This window comes from Leuresthes tenuis, unplaced genomic scaffold, assembly GCF_036924035.1.
Source record: "Leuresthes tenuis unplaced genomic scaffold, fLeuTen1.0.hap1 SCAF_10, whole genome shotgun sequence".
Taxonomy (NCBI): Eukaryota; Metazoa; Chordata; class Actinopteri; order Atheriniformes; family Atherinopsidae; genus Leuresthes; species Leuresthes tenuis.
Genome location: NW_027325364.1, coordinates 11,482,018 through 11,498,418, shown reverse-complemented (window position 1 = coordinate 11,498,418; position 16,401 = coordinate 11,482,018). Strand labels below are relative to the sequence as shown.

The 16,401-nt window shown below is 42.7% G+C and overlaps 2 protein-coding genes across 2 annotated transcripts; both read left to right on the top strand.

Annotated features, from left to right (window-relative positions):
- Positions 1-1,373: 1,373 nt before the first annotated feature.
- On the top strand, positions 1,374-5,698 carry LOC140315779 (uncharacterized). Its single transcript, XM_072393362.1, has 3 exons — positions 1,374-2,055; positions 2,929-3,726; positions 4,819-5,698. Exons 1-3 carry the CDS (start codon positions 1,753-1,755, stop codon positions 5,332-5,334), a joined length of 1,617 nt encoding a protein of 538 aa, XP_072249463.1. The 5' UTR covers positions 1,374-1,752; the 3' UTR covers positions 5,335-5,698.
- Positions 5,699-5,924: 226 nt separating this feature from the next.
- Positions 5,925-16,365, top strand: vars1 (valyl-tRNA synthetase 1). The gene is made up of 29 exons (XM_072393956.1): positions 5,925-6,029; positions 6,564-6,919; positions 7,008-7,151; positions 7,247-7,448; positions 7,528-7,643; positions 7,777-7,852; positions 8,618-8,718; positions 8,816-8,943; positions 9,060-9,224; positions 9,307-9,388; positions 9,476-9,595; positions 10,616-10,724; positions 10,812-10,991; positions 11,152-11,276; positions 11,423-11,526; positions 11,636-11,794; positions 12,207-12,297; positions 12,441-12,546; positions 12,680-12,750; positions 13,012-13,137; positions 13,216-13,320; positions 13,776-13,923; positions 14,105-14,232; positions 14,409-14,564; positions 14,686-14,910; positions 15,015-15,126; positions 15,462-15,637; positions 15,940-16,089; positions 16,181-16,365. The coding sequence occupies exons 2-29, from the start codon at positions 6,566-6,568 to the stop codon at positions 16,247-16,249; spliced, it is 3,828 nt and encodes a 1,275-aa protein (XP_072250057.1). The 5' UTR covers positions 5,925-6,029; positions 6,564-6,565; the 3' UTR covers positions 16,250-16,365.
- The last annotated feature ends 36 nt before the right edge of the window (positions 16,366-16,401 follow it).

The following is a 16,401-nucleotide window of genomic DNA, read 5'->3' as shown; positions in this document are numbered from 1 at the left end:
GCTCTGCTCCCCCCTGTGGACGAAGTCTTAACTGTGGTTTAACTGGCTGAAAAAAGTCAGTTGGACGTGAAAAGTCCAGAGCTTATTGGATCATTTGTACAGTAACAGTTTCCAGCTGCTTACCGATCATTTTCCTCTGAACAGCTTTATCAGTCTTCAGACAATGAATTTAACCACGTTTGTCCTTCCCAGAGAGATTTTTGTTTTGTGCTGTCCAACCGTCATCTCAGATTTTGGTGCTATAGCCCATTTGTTTTTAACGTTTGGATTTTTGTTTGTTTGTTTTCTTGCCACAGAAGGTTTTGACACCCTTAATATGTACTGAAGAGTATGCTAAAAAGTATTATTGATGTCAAAAATGCCTTTTTTTTTTTTTGTATTGCTTCTCGACCCATGAAGTTGTTCGTCATATTAAAATGTCATTTCAGCTCACTAAAGGTTTTTATTTAAAACTAAGTGCTGTCTCATGTTTTGTTCACTGAAGTCATTGAGGCAGTTTTACCAAAAAAAAAGAAAAAACAGGATTTGTTCCTTTATTCAAAATAAGTCTCTTTGCACCACTTTGAATGTCTAAAAAGCTGTGAAGGTGTTACAGATATCTTACAGTATGGCTCGATGCCCCACCCTAACCATTTGCCACACCCTAAATCTGTCATTCCTTTGCAGAGTATCCTCACTAAAACCTTCATTCTCTTTGCTTGCTTGACCTCTTTGCAGACGAATATGACTCTACTCTTAACAGAGGTACAGGGGCTCCTTTGGCTCGTCTTAGCTGTATTTCTTAACCAACATGAAGGCAGTCTGGCAGAATTCCACCTCTTCTTGATGTCAAAAAGAATGCTTGAAGTTTTCTGTCTACTCTTGCACATACTCAGTCGTAGATTATGAGATTACATCCCTATTTCTGGTTTCCCTCCTTAATGGCTTCAGTAAAACTAATCAGTGCCATGATCATGTCTCAACAGGCGTGCTTTTAATATTTAGAAAGGATTATCTGAAATTTACAAGCCTTGAAAGTGTGTGTTTAGTGTGAGAGTTCAGATTTCAGGAATTGTTGCACTCTTGGTGAGACAATGACCCACGAATCTCCGGCTGTCAGAGGATTGTGGTTTAATAAGGATTTTATAAGCAGACCTTGTTAATTTTTAAGCTCATTCACTCATGTGTTCACAGTTTCTAGTGAGAAGTTTTGTTTGATTTGGAAGCAGTAACTGCTGTGAGTCAGCACTCTCAGGAATGTATGTTTCCAAGAGTAATGGATTTGAACGGTTTGTTAGTTCAGTAAATTTCTGCAAATTCTATTGCATATGGAATGCAGACTTGCAGGTAGATAGTAGGTGTGGATTTAGCCTGTGTACATAACAGCAATGGATGTTAAAGGTGTAACCATAGAGTATGAGAGGGAGGGGTGAAATGGAGGTACAGCCAGAGGGAGAGTCAGAGGGTGGAACTGACAGAGGGGGCGAGGCAGTCAGGGAAAGGCAAATGAAGGAGTAAGCAAGATTGTGCCTGCAAACACAGATTCACTCTCAGAGTACAGCTGACATTAAAAAGAAGGCAGGCATGGTTGCAGACGAGCTGGGCGACGAAACAAGAAGCGAGTGAGGGAAACAACAAGCCATCAGCAGCCATCCTTGGCAGCCTTTTCCATTTATACACGGAAAGCACTGGATAATTTATAAGCCTCTCCCTCCCACTCTTTGTGAATGTGCGTTTGTGAGTCTGGGGGGATTTGCTGAGCTCACCACCATCATGCTGTGTCCTGCCGCTGTCAGTGCAGCTGCTGCGGCTGTCTGGCTGCTGGCAGTGCTGGGCCCAGGCCTGTCTCTTCCAGCTGAGCTCAACTCAGAGCCAGGCTTCACCCTCTGCAGCGACTGCTTCTACAAACAGACGCCTCCTCGGGGAGCCTCCGCCGGGCCGCTGCTGCGCCCACTCTGCCACAGACTGCCCGGAGGACAGGCGTTTGCCACTCTGTCCAGACCGACCTGTGACACAGCTGTCTACTCTGCCTTCCATCTCAGTCATGGATGGAGAGAGAGGGAGGAAGAGTATGTGGTAAGGACACATTTGTGACACTGTTTAAAGTAGTCCTAATTTTAAAAGAGCCACTCTGGGAAAAACAACATAGGCATGCCTAAAGTTACAGAATGTAAACAGAAGCTTTTTGTCAAAAGTAACAACATTGACTCAAGTACTAAGGTACATGAGGGATATAATATCACATTATTCCCTCTTCAGTGCACTTCAGAAGGAAATACTCTACTTTTAATCAAACTACATTAATCTGATACCCAAAGTTGCCGAATTCTGCAAATTCAAATTCTGCATTAGAATACAAATAATTAACATATAGTATTGTTAAGATAGACGCTTAGCTGGTGGCTCCTCCAGATAAATTTAGTGTCCATAGGGGCCTGTGATGAGCTTGCATCCTAGTAGCATCGCTGCTGTTTCAGGAGTCATTTCACCTATAAAGTTTTCGGATGGTTCCATTTGAATAACAGTTGCTAAAAATTGCTACAATTATCCAACATTTCACAATAAGCTAAAAATAATATTCAAATCGACTAACTACCCATAAGCAAGTCACACAACTCCAGTTTTAAAAAACTGAACCGTCCCTTTAAGGCCAACCTCTTGAAGGGTCCAGTCTGCTTTGATTGATCAGCCGATTGGTTCAAAGTCAGATGCTTAATGTTTGTTTGGCGATTCCAAACTAGCTAATTGACGTACATTAAGCAAATGTATTGATAGGGTGATAAAGATAAGTTAGGGAAGAAAAGCCTGGCCTGGTGACAAAATATTTCAAGCATCTCAGGAAACTTTGGAACTGTTGTTAAAATGTATTGATTCACATGTGACTTAACTGGGGTAACAGGTACATGCTAATATACATTAAACAGTTAATTTTACTATTTTGTCTGCCAGACAGTGGAAGTCGCAGTCCCAGGACTTCTCAGAGGAAGCAGAGATCCATCTCCTCCTGTCTCACCCACGGACTCCCCTCTTCATCACTGGGACTCAACAGTCACAGCACTGGTAAAGTCAAGCATCATTCCCCAGTGCAGCACCTTAGAGGGTGATATCTACATCCTAATGGGGGCGGGAAGATTCGTGGCAGTTGAGGATGGAGACAAGGAGTGTCAGACGAAGCCGCTGTGGTCTGCAGTGTGCTGCGCTCTTACAGAGGGGAAGGGTGGCTTCAGCGTGGGGCTAATCAAAGAGACAGGAGAAGAGGAGAGGCAGGTGAGCATGAAGGAGCTGGAGGAGATGCTCGGAGCATCGCAGCTGTTCTCTGAGGGCTGTGGAGGAGGAGAATGGGAAACAGCTGCGATCACAGTGGGTCTTCACAGTGAGGGGCTCCCTGGAAATACCGAAGAATTTGAGGCAGAGGCTGCAGACGTGGCTTCAGAAAGCACTGTTCCCGACGCACATGAAGCCGTAACAGAGAAAAGAGAGGCGTCGACAGGCTCTGAACAGGTGGCTGGTGTTGATGCTCAGTCAGAGGAGGCTGATGTTTCTGAGCTTACAAAAGAAACCACAGCAGATGAAGTGACTACACTGAGCAGCAGCGACAAGCAGCATCATGACCCAGAAACTGTTAGCGAAGAAGAGACGAACGCAAATTCCACCAGCTCTCTGGTCTTCATCCTGTCCACCATTTTGTCCATCCTCAAAGCTCCTCTGCGGCCTGTGTTCTCAACCATCACACAGTTACCTGGACAGGTGAAACAGCAGAATGAAACTTTTCAACCTAATGTCATGTTGTTTAAACTCAAAGCAATGTTGCATCACACTTTCATAAAGTCAAAATAAGAGATTTAGAAAAAGGAAAAGAAAAATATTGCATCTTGATCTGACTTTTATGGATAAAGACCTAATTTATAATGACATAATTGGGGTTAGTTTATAAGACTTCAGGGATCCACAATTTATCCGGTAACATCTCCTCATCATGGTGTATAAAGATCGATTTCTTCTGTATTATTGATGGATTGCCCCTTTAATTTGACCAGCTACAAGCAGTCCTTGGTCATTATAAAATTAAATAATAATAATGATAAATAAAATGTATTATAGAATGGTAACTACTTAGGAAAAAGGGTAACAGCTAATTATGAAATGAGTAAAAAACAGAGTACTATTAAGTTTTAGCAAGTGTTCAAAAAGCTACAGAAAAAACAGTAAAGCAACTCCATTCATCTTCTGTCATTTCAGATTAATAAAGATAGGCTATTCTTTTTATTCTGAGCTATCGTTGTTGACAGTAAATGTTGGTTTTGTGTCCTTAAGTTACATTTTAACCTGTAGATGAGAGGATCCGAATGCAGATATCAAAGTAAAACTTGATTTATTAAAAAAACTGTAAGAAAAACGCGGCAAAGCCGGAATTCCAGACAACAAAACAGACCAAACAAAAAAACGAGGAACAAACAAACAAACCTGGCTTGATAATAACAATAACTTGAGGTGACAGTAAGGATCTGACAAATGACGATGAACAATTGGGAGATTAAATACTGTGGGGAGAGTGATTGGTGGCATGGTTTAGCTGAGGAAAACTGGAGTGGAACTGATGACCAGACCAGAGGGAACTGAGGAAAAAGGTGAGGACATGGCAAAACTAAAGCTGAGACAGAAAAACAGAACATGACAAAAACATCAAATGCAGAACATGACAAACCTGTCTTGGTTGAAAGTATGCAAATGAATGTAAAGAGTTGCTCCTCCTGTAGACTGTGTGTGGTCATAGGATGACTCATAAAAACTCATTTTTAAAAGTTCACTGTAAAACTGACACTCCTTGTCTCCATTCAGGTGACCTACGTTCTTCAGGAGGATCTTGGAGTTCTCTTCACCCTACCTGGAGACATCTTCACCCTGCTCCACCTCATCACCTCTGACCTCCTGTCCTGGGGGGGCTCAGCAGCAGAAATGCTGCTGGGTATTGGTGGGACATGCTTCTCCAGCATTTACTATTGCTCATCCTCAATGCTGGGTGCCCTGCTGAACAGCTGCCACACTGGATTTACAGGCATAGGCACCCTGACAGGGGACACGATGGGGATATTTGGTGATGCACTGGATAACACTTGGTCGGTGACAAAGTTCTTTGGAGGGCGGCTGTATGAGCAGAGTGAGGGTTATGTGGGAACTGTGATGTCGGAGATAGGTGGTCAAGCACAAGCTGTAGGTGGAGGTTTGGGTAGGTTAGTTTGGAGAAGTGGAAGTGGAGTGGGCAATGGTTTCAGGTTTGGAGGGGGTTTGATTATGGGCATGGTGGATATGGTCATTGGTGCATTCAGAGAGGCTTTTGGGCAGGAGTCAGAATGAGGGATGAAAGCAGCCTCAACTACTTTCTCTTGTTTCTTGAATTTTTTCGGCACATAGGAGTTTAAAACATGAACAAAATGTTTGAAGATGATGTCATTTGATATGCCTTAGTTGTTAAAGAAGGATTTCCAGATGTTTTTACCGAGCTGTAGTAAATTTCAAATACTGTCGGCTGTAGTTCCTACTGTTCACTGTGGAAAGCTGTCTGATCTGTGATCTGCTGTACCTGAGAACTGTGATTGAAAAGGGAAAACAAACACTGTGCACACTGCTTTTAGGATGCAATTGCTAAAGACAAATTGTGTGATCATTTCTGCATCTTTACATTTGAAATAAAGAAAATGCTGGCTTGTATCATGTATAATTTGGTTTCCTTATCTTTTTTGAAAGCTTGAGTTTTGTCATGGATTTGTAATAGTGGAACAAAACAAAAAGACGTTTTTTATAAAACATTTATTACTTTGATTAGATCAACTAAAAAGACAGTAAGCAGAGATTCTACTTTAGGTATAAATTCTGTTACACCTTTATTATCATGATAAATAATAATAAAAATCTTTTTCTGGCGGAAGTGGCAGAGGAAACCCGAATACGTCACTTCATTGCATCAGACTGCGCATGCGCAGAGACAGAGCGTACTCATGTGGCTCTGTGTGTGCTAAGTAAGCTGACGTCTCTTTCTGTTTCATTCAAAGGTAAGTGTTACTTACTGTAAACATTGTCTCTGAAAAAGCCTCGGGCTTCTCAAAGACTAACTGAAGAACAAGTGTAAAGTGTCGGTAAAGCTTACCGTAAAATAACAAAAATTGCAGCTTTAGTTTGACTGATGAGCTAAAACTAACTAACCATCCTTGCAGGATTTACTTCAGCTGACAGGTGGTAAAGATCAGCTCTGCAGAAGAGATGCACAGAGAGCTAACCAGCTAAAAAAAATCAGTTGCGATTTCTCAAAATGATGTTGACCTGTGTAATGTTTTATTAGGCTTTACTAGCCATTAGGCTTTTTGAACACACGTTTAAATGAGTTTTGCTACACAACACTACCGACTTAACTTCACCATATATCCCGGAAAGACTGTAGTTGTGCTACTCAACTGGTTAAACCGACTAAAACACCCACTTCCCTGTTTGTCCCACATGTTGATGATGTTGTGTCAAACTCTTCAATGATCGTAGACAGAGCGTAAAAATGTCCTTAAACTATCTCACAATGTACATTTCTCCTTCAGAGATGGCCACTCTCTATGTTTCCCCTCATCCCGATGACTTCAGGAGTCTCCTGGCTATCATAGCTGCAGAGTTTTGTCCATCTCCACGTCCTCAGATCATCACAGAAGACCCACCTGTGTCCCTGAATGCCCGATCTAGACCAACCCTGGTCCTGGGTGCCGGGGATGGTGACTCTGTCCTGAGTGGGGCGAGTGCTGTGTCTTGGTACTTGGCCTATCAGGGGAAGAAAGCTGGTGTAGGTCCACAGCAGCAGAGCCAGGTGTGGCAGTGGCTCAGCTTTGCAGATAATGAGCTGACCCCAGTGTCCTGTGCTGTGGTCTTCCCTTTGTTGGGGATCATGGGAGTTGATAAAAAGGTATCCAGATACTTTTTAGTGACTTGAACACCTTTTTTTATTGATATTTTCCCCGTGAAGGCTTCTTTGTTGACGAATGTGCTTTCAGCTCCAACAGAGTTCCCGAGCAGAGCTGATGCGTGTTCTAAAAGTTCTTGATCGGGCCCTGTCACCGAGAACTTTCTTAGTGGGAGAGAGCATCACCTTGGCTGATTTGGCTGTAGCTACAGCTGTTCTTCTTCCCTTCAAATATGTATGTGTGCTGTGCAACACTTTGTCTTCAACGATTCTCCTCTTAGAAGTAGACTTGCAAGCAGGTCTGATATCTGTTGTTATTTTTGTTTATAGGCTTTAGAGCCATCGGACAGGAAGGAAGTGACCAATGTTACCAGATGGTTCACAACCTGCGTTAACCAGCCGCAGTTCCTGAAGGTTTTGGGGGAGATTTCTCTGTGTCAGAATGCGGTGCCAGTAACACCAAAGACGCAAAGTGCTGCTGCCAATGTTAAAGCTGCCGATGCCAGTCCAGCTGCCAGTGCTGCAGCAAATGGTAAGCAAAGCCCACATAAGCATCTGTGTGCATGTATCATCATATATTGCACGGTACTTACTTTCTTTCCCTCTTTCAGGTCCACCAAAGACAGAGGCACAGCTGAAAAAGGAAGCAAAGAAGAAAGAGAAGCTGGAGAAGTTCCAACAGAAGAAGGAGATGGAGGCAAAGAAAAAGACACAACCACCAGCAGAGGTATAGATACTCAATCCTCCAAAAAGAAATCCTTCAGATTGTGTAATTAAAGATAGATATGGTCAGAAATCACAAATAAGATGCATAATTTGCTTACTGTCGGTTGCGTGCTGTTCTGCATTTTCTTACCCAGAAAAAAGCCAAACCTGAGAAGAAGGAACTGGGTGTGATTACATACAATGTCCCTACCCCTGCTGGAGAAAAAAAAGGTGAGTATTCTCTTTGACTTTTCAACCAGACAGGCCTTGGAACTCCCAGATGTTACTAAATGAAGAGGTTCTCTGAGAAGGGTTTATTTCTTCCTGTTTGCACCCACAGTGCTAATGGGAACACAGTAGCATAGTAGTCAAACTCTTGTTATATTTCCTCCACGTTCACTTTCACAGAAGGTTCCACTTGTGTTGGGACACTTAAGAAGAAGCTAAAAAAAAAAAGCCTTAAAAGAGCAGTTTTATTAATGGAATTTGGCAGCTGTTCATGCAGTGTGAACACTAAAAAAAAGTAGTTAAATTGTCAATAAGAGCTACGGAATGTTCCCATAATCTGAAAATGCCTGGTAGGAGCAAACAGTGTTTGCTTTTGTTGCACAGTGCTGGATTTATGTGTCCGACCATCCTCATGCACTGTATCAATTATGTCTTCTTTCATGCTGTGAGAGTATCTATTTTTAGATAGACGCTAAAAAAAAAACCTGCAGTTTCTTTAACTACTGCTGTTCTCAGTTCACACAAAAAAGGTACTTTAATACTTTAATTTGGTTTCAGGTCTAATATTTCTTCAGAAACGTTATTTGCTGAGATTCAAAGCCCATCTCTGTCTCCTCAGACTTCCTACAACATGTTTGAATAATGTGTTTTTGTTATTCTGAGTTTTGCAGCATCATTGTCTCCCATCCCTTTTTAATATGAACACTTTTTTTGATGCCGCTTCAAACGGATGACTCGAGTCTTTGTTTCTTTCTCCCCTGGTGTCAGATGTCGTCAGTCCGCTCCCTGACTCTTACAGTCCGCAGTATGTGGAGGCTGCTTGGTATCCATGGTGGGAGAGGCAGGGATTTTTTAAGCCTGAGCATGGTGTAAGAGTCCTTGACCTTAGATGATATTAATAGAGCAGAGAGCATTTTTTATTGATAATCTGAGTCTGCATGACCCATCTCTCATTACTTTTTGTAGAGGAAGAGTATTAGTGAGCAGAACCCTTGTGGCATCTTCATGATGTGCATCCCTCCTCCTAATGTAACTGGATCACTTCACCTGGGTCATGCCCTCACCAACGCCATTCAGGACTCTCTGACTAGATGGTAACTACAGTTCTTCTGTTCACAAGCCTGAAGTGAAAACATTTCTGTCTGTCCATTTAAATAGCACCTGGGTTTGAAAGTATTTTAGCTGATGTAGAGCCTTTCTGTCCATGTAGGCACAGGATGCGAGGTGAGACCACCCTGTGGAACCCGGGCTGCGACCACGCTGGCATCGCCACCCAGGTGGTGGTGGAGAAGAAGCTAATGAGAGAGAAGGGTTTGAGCCGTCACGATCTGGGCAGGGAAAACTTCATCCAGGAAGTCTGGAAATGGAAGAACCAGTGAGTAAAGACACTAGAAGTCAAAACAACATTTGAAAGGATGTACATTGGAGACATGCCGGGATAATATTTGCCTTTTTAGGAAGGGAGACCGTATCTATCACCAGCTAAAGAAACTGGGATCCTCTCTGGACTGGGACAGAGCATGCTTCACAATGGACCCGGTAAGTCTTCCCAAATCCCTAAACTCTCATCTGTTTGAGTAAAGTGAGGAAAAGTATTATTTTTTCACGTTTCATTTCTCTTTTCAGAAACTGTCCTATGCAGTTCAAGAGGCCTTTATCCGAATGCACGATGAGGGGGTGATCTACAGGAGCAAACGGCTGGTCAACTGGTCCTGCACACTAAACTCTGCCATCTCTGACATAGAAGCAAGTTACTCCGCTTTTACGGATCGTGCTTGAATACTTGTGGTCTGATCTGCTCCACCCTACATTCATGGGTGGGGCAGATCAGATTAGTTCATTGTTCTTGTGGCTTTGTATTGTGAAAGGTTTCGACATTGGTTTTAATATAAATGACTGGACTGGTGTCTTCCCCATCAGAAATTGAGGATAATTAATGTTTATATTTCATTATGTGTCAGGAGCATTGATAAGCAGATATCTGTAAAAACCACAGAGGGCGAGCTCAACGTAATATTAACGTCTGCTGTAATCTTAATGAAAGGCCAAAGAATGTATGAAAATGGTTACATTTGTAATCCACACAGGTGTCGCTCTCCTCACCCTGTGTACAAAAAACAGTAACTTTAGTTTGCAGCAGTAGCATTTAGTAAAGTAAAACTCACCTGCTGCTCACCCTACTGGTGAATTTGTCTTTTCAGCTTCGACATGAGATGCCATGTGCTCAAAATCGTTGTCAGTGATTAACTACATGTGATCCCACATGTGCATTTCTGGTGTGTGTGTTCCTTAAGTATAAAAAAAATAGTCAAATCTGTCAGACATGTTTTTACAACCTGTTGAGAATTGAAAAGCTCACAAACATAACATAAGCACATAAGCCAAACATAAGTCTTTTAGTCTACTACTCTGATTTTAGGACTTCACGCTTTGGTTGCGTTTTAACCAACATTATTCAGGTTGTGTGTTTTATAAAGCTTTGTCTGATTTGTGTGTATAAGTAGCACACAGTGACATCAAAACCTATTAAAAACCGTGAGGTTCTTTAGTTAATTGCTATTTGATCAGATATTACTGAAAATGTACCACATTTTCCTGGCAGAGGCTGCCACACTGGTAGAGGTGAGGAGTTTGTTGCATATGAAACATTTGTGTTTGCATACTGAGACTAAAGGTGCTGAAGGAGCTCGACTCATAACCCTGGATCTGTTTTGCCATTCTGGTTGCGGCGTGTCCTCTTGATTAATTCTTCTGTTTGTCTTTAAGGTGGATAAAAAGGAGCTCACTGGCAGAACTCTGCTGCCTGTGCCTGGTTACAAGGAGAAGGTAGAGTTTGGAGTCTTGGTGTCTTTTGCCTACAAGGTGGATGGATCAGGTACGTGAACAGAACATTTTAACGAAGACGCTGTGTGCTGCTTCAGTAAGTGCTCTTTAAACTTTTTGTTCCCTCTCTGTTCTTTAGATGAAGAGGTGATTGTGGCCACGACTCGTATTGAGACTATGCTGGGAGACACTGCTGTAGCTGTCCACCCCACTGACCCCAGGTATCAGCATCTAAAGGGAAAAACGGTGCAGCACCCATTCTGTGACCGCAAGATGCCGATAGTCTTCGACGACTTTGTGGACATAAGCTTTGGAACAGGTAGGCTCGGCCGCAGGGAAAGATGATGGGACTGTGATTCTGCAGTGTGGTGAGAATAATTGATCCTATCAGCTTGATAAGCTGGGCCCTTTTCCTCATTACATTTATCCTTTCCTTTTCTCTCTGCCTCTCCTGTCCCCCTGCACCATTCTCTGTTCAGGTGCTGTCAAAATCACCCCTGCCCATGATCATAATGACTACGAGGTTGGAGAGAGACACAATCTGGCCTTCATCAACATCTTGGATGAAAATGGCCTTCTCATTAACGTGCCCCCTCCATTCTTGGTATAGTGTCTCATTATCGTCCTGCCTCCTGCAGCGTGCTCATTTTCACCGTGTGACACTAAGTGTCAAGCTTATTCATAGTTGGCTCTGTGTTGCTATTTTATTTCTATTTTTTCCTCTTTTAACCATTCTTTCCGTCTCCCCAGGGCATGAAACGTTTCGAGGCCAGAAAAGCGGTGCTTCAGGCGCTCAAGGACAGAGGCCAGTTTAAAGAGATCAAAGACAACCCCATGGTCGTCCCAGTTTGCAGGTAAAGCTGCGTTTCAGTGTGCAGTTGGAACACAGGCCATTCAGTTGTGAGATTTATTTGTCAGATTTGGGATAACTTTTTAAGCCCCGCTGTGTATCTTCTCTGTCAGTCGTTCCAAGGACATTGTGGAGCCTCTGCTGAAGCCGCAGTGGTATGTGAACTGCAGAGATATGGGGAAACAGGCTGCAGACGCTGTCAGAGAGGGCAGACTCAAAATCATCCCCGATCACCACCACAAGACGTGGTTCAACTGGCTGGACAACATAAGGTAAATATCTTCTTTTATGTTTAAAAAAAAAAAAAACGAGCATTGACGGCATTTTATGGCCACCGTTGGTGTACTGTCTCAGAGTATTTTAGATTTTAGTTACATTTCAGATTGTACTTAAAAAAGTGCAATTAGGAAAAGGCCAAAAGTCTCAATAATACCACAGTAGAGGGGTTGCAGCAGTTTTTAATTGGTTCTGAGTTGCTTTTAGAGTCCAGAGATACTTAAGAAGCAAATTCCAATTTAGAAATATTGGATTTTTTTTTCTTTCTTCAATTTAATTGATAGAAAAATTACTATTAAGACTGTGTCATCAAATGGGCTGCAAATAGCTTCAGATCCCAAAACCAGATTATTTAAAATGATTAAATATGTACATAGTCCTGTTTCAAGTTTTTCATCTTTCTTTCAGAGATTGGTGCATCTCTCGGCAGCTGTGGTGGGGTCATCGTATTCCCGCTTACTTTGTCACTGTCAACGATCCTTCAGTGAAACCAGGAGAGGTAAGCTGACTTCTGCCTCTACTGTCAAGGTCTGGAGGCTTTAAGATGAAAGATAAAAGCCGTTTTCATCGCCATTACTCATGTCTTTGCCTGTTGTTTTGATTTATTCCCTGTCGTTGTTTTTATTTGAATTTTTCCTTCAGGACATGGACGGCCATTACTGGGTGAGTGGGAGATCGGAGGAGGAAGCCAAAGAAAAGGCAGCGAAACGCTTCAGTGTGTCTGCAGACAAAGTCACCCTCAGACAGGGTAAGATTGACTTTTTATTGTATCAGTAAGGTATCTGATGACTTCAGGCTATGCCAACACACAAATTGACTGAATTTAATTAATTCTCCTCCATATTCGTAGATATTAAATCATTTTTCCTCCTGTGTTTCAGATGAGGATGTTCTGGACACTTGGTTCTCATCTGGCATTTTCCCCTTCTCCATCTTCGGGTGGCCTAATGAGGTAAGACGCTGAGGTCAACTGACTTCATACTGAGATGAAAGGCGCAGGAGGTAGAATCTCTTCTGCAGAAGAAGCACGGCTGTAAAGAAAATCGTGTAAACTGGAAATGCAGTCACCTCAATTCTGAGTTCACTTGTAACTTTTATTAATATATTAAACCGGTTTATGTCCATTTCAGAGAACCCCATAAAGTATGACTTTGAAACAGGGTTGTTTTCTTAGTGTGTTCATACGATACCTTCTCGAATGGTCTTCCTTTAGACAGAGGACCTGAATGTGTTCTACCCCGGTACCTTGCTGGAGACGGGCCATGACATCCTGTTCTTCTGGGTTGCCCGCATGGTAATGATGGGCCTCAAACTGACTGGCAAGCTGCCCTTCAAAGAGGTGTGTGCCAATCCCACGGCATGACGCAACAGGATATCAAATGACTGTTCAAATGACACGCTTCTTCTTTTTTAATAGGTTTATTTGCATGCGGTGGTGCGGGATGCTCACGGCAGGAAGATGAGCAAGTCTCTGGGAAACGTCATTGACCCACTAGATGTCATCACAGGGATCTCTCTAGAGGTACAGCCCAATAAAACGCCTCGATGCAAGCTCCTATAGACGCCAACACACTGGCACATACCCTCCTCCGTCTCTCCCTCCCTTTGTTATGGTCACCACACACTCTTCAGTCCCCCCCCGAGGCCAATATTCTTATATAAGCTTTATCGAGCACCTACTTCTTCTTCCAACAAGCTTTTATTGAGTCTATCAGTCTCTGAATCAGCTGCTGGGAAATTTTTCAGTCAGATGAAGCCGACCTGTCCTCTAGAGGGCATCGCATGACTTGGAGTAAACTGAATTTTGCCCTGAATGTTTTCCTTTTAAAGGTCTTTTCCTCCCTTGCCAATTAAAACATTAAGCAGCTGAGAGAGAATTCTTATTCTTTGAATTAACAAAAAAAAAAAAAAAAGGGCGAGAAAATTGCTGAACACGTCCACCCATTTTTTTTTACTCCCCATCTCTCCATCCGACAGGGTCTTCATGCCCAGCTGACGGAGAGCAACCTGGATCCTTTGGAGGTAGAAAAGGCTCAGCAGGGTCAGAAATCAGACTACCCAAATGGCATCCCGGAGTGTGGAACAGATGCTCTCCGGTTTGCCCTGTGCGCTTACACCAGCCAAGGTGAACTCATTTGTCTTCTTTTCTTCTTTCCCTACTTGTTCCTGTAAGTGGCCACTGGCCTGCATCTCCACCTTGACTTCATAAGAAAAAGAAGTGTAACAAAGCTCAACAGCAGTGCTGCAGTTCTATCAGTTGAAATTTAGAAATGATACATTTAATCTGTCCCTTTTCTGCCTCTCAGGAAGGGATATAAACCTGGATGTCAACCGCATTCTGGGTTACCGTCACTTCTGCAACAAACTGTGGAATGCTGTGAAGTTTGCCATGAAGACGCTGGGTGACAACTTTGTACCGACAGAGAAAGCCCAGGTGACAAAAACAAATCCTTCTACTCCAGTTATTTGTCTGGCGCTTTAGTTTCCCGTGTGTGGCCTCACAGGCTTGTGTACACCAACATTTGGGATGCACCTCTTACAGATTTCATGTCAACTAAACCTTTTTTTTTTTTTTTGAACATGTCTTTACATTCCTCCCATCCTCTCAAGATGTCTGGAGAGGAGAACGTGTCAGACAGGTGGATCTTGTCCAGGCTGAGTGCTGCTGTTGCTCTCTGTGATGCTGGCTTCAAAGCCTACGACTTCCCTGCTATTACCACCGCCATCTACAACTTCTGGCTTTACGAGCTCTGTGATGTCTACCTGGTGAAAAATAAAACCCTTTAAGACAGCTGAGCAGCCTCGGGCCGCTTCATTTTCCATTTCATTCTTACTTCTGAGATCAGATTTCTTTTGTGGGCCATAACAAGCTCCTCTCGTTATCCAGGAAAGTGTGAAACCGGTATTCAGTAAAGCTGAGGAAGATGATGCCAGCCGGAGACGAGCTGCAGTGTGCAGACAAGCCCTTTACACCTGTCTGGAGGTTGGTCTGCGTCTTCTCTCTCCCATGATGCCCTTTGTCACGGAAGAACTCTACCAGAGGTTACCACGACGACAGCCTCAGACTGATCCTTCTAGCATCTGTGTCACATCTTACCCCGACACCCAGGAGGTGAGATAAGGAACTTAAAAAAAAAAAATGGGTTGAAGTAATGATCACAGAGATACTCTCTGCTGACTTCTGGATCCAAAGGCTTTTCTGTGATTCGTTTTCAGTTCTGCTGGAACAGTGAGCAGATTGACCGGGACATGGAGTTCATTATGACGGTGGTCAAGACGATACGATCACTCAGGGCCGACTACAACCTGACAAAGACCAGAGCTGACTGTGAGTTTGTGATGTTAAGCATTACTACATTACTATAAAACGTTTCAAACCTTTGACGTTTTACGCACCACCACCTTTTAGAGAGTCTGACACACTTAACAAGCAAGTGATTCTATAGGTTGCTGAGTACTGCACTCGAGTGCAATTATTTCCATTTTAAGCCCTTTTGTGTACGTGACATTTTTATATAACTTGTGAACATACGGTGTTAAATGGATTTAAAGTAACTAATATGTACATTTCAAAAGTATGCTCAGGCTTCTTATTGCCTTTTTGTAAATACCGTAAATGATTTTGATCCCTAAATTGCCGTTTATTTTTGTTTCCTCTTCTAGGCTACCTTCAGTGCATAGACACTGCAACTGTGTCACTGGTGCAGAAATACATTCTGCAAATTCAGACCTTGTCTTATTCTCAGGCCGTCATCCCGCTGACAGCCAACCAGCCTGTCCCAGAAGGCTGCGCTGTGGCTATCGCTTCTGACAGATGTACTGTCAACCTTATGCTGAAGGTGAGAGCCAGTCATCTGCCTCATTCTCTCTGATATGCAGTGTGTTTTTAGGCTTCTTATGCTACAGATTTGGTGAGGTTTTTTAGTTGTTAATTAGCTGAATGCTCCCATTAAATTCTGAGTCCTAACAGGCATAAACGAGCATCATCTATGTGATAATCCGGGCAGGTGTGCTGGGAACACTTTGAATTTTAGCTGAGTTTATTATTTTTTTTTATCAGTTTCTCCTTTGCAGACCTGAAATAACAAGTTTGCCATTTCTTACTGTTGTCCGTCTCTTCACTTCACCTTCTACTCCCCAGGGTCTGATTGACTTGGAGAAGGAAGTGACTAAGCTGATGACAAAGAAAGGTGAGTTGGAGAAACAGATGGAAAAACTGAGAGAGAAGATGGCGAAGAATGACTACAAGGAGAAGGTGCCGGTGAAGGTGCAGGAGCAGGATGCAGAGAAGGTGAGAAAAAGAAATTGACTTGCAGGGTTTCTCAAGCTGTGAGATATGTGAATTCCTGGCAAATAATAGCTTCTTTTTTTCCCCTTCACAGCTACGGCAGAGCCAGACTGAACTTGAGAAAGTGAAAGAAGCCATAGACAATTTCAGGAAAATGATGTAATTTCCCTCTCTGTGTTATGTAAATCAGGATTCACTCCCTCATTTTCAAGTCTTTATGTTAATTTTCAATTTGACTGTAGTATGGAAAGAATACAATAAAGCTCTTATTACTGACAATGGCAGCTGTTCTGGGTCAATCTATTAATCAAGGTC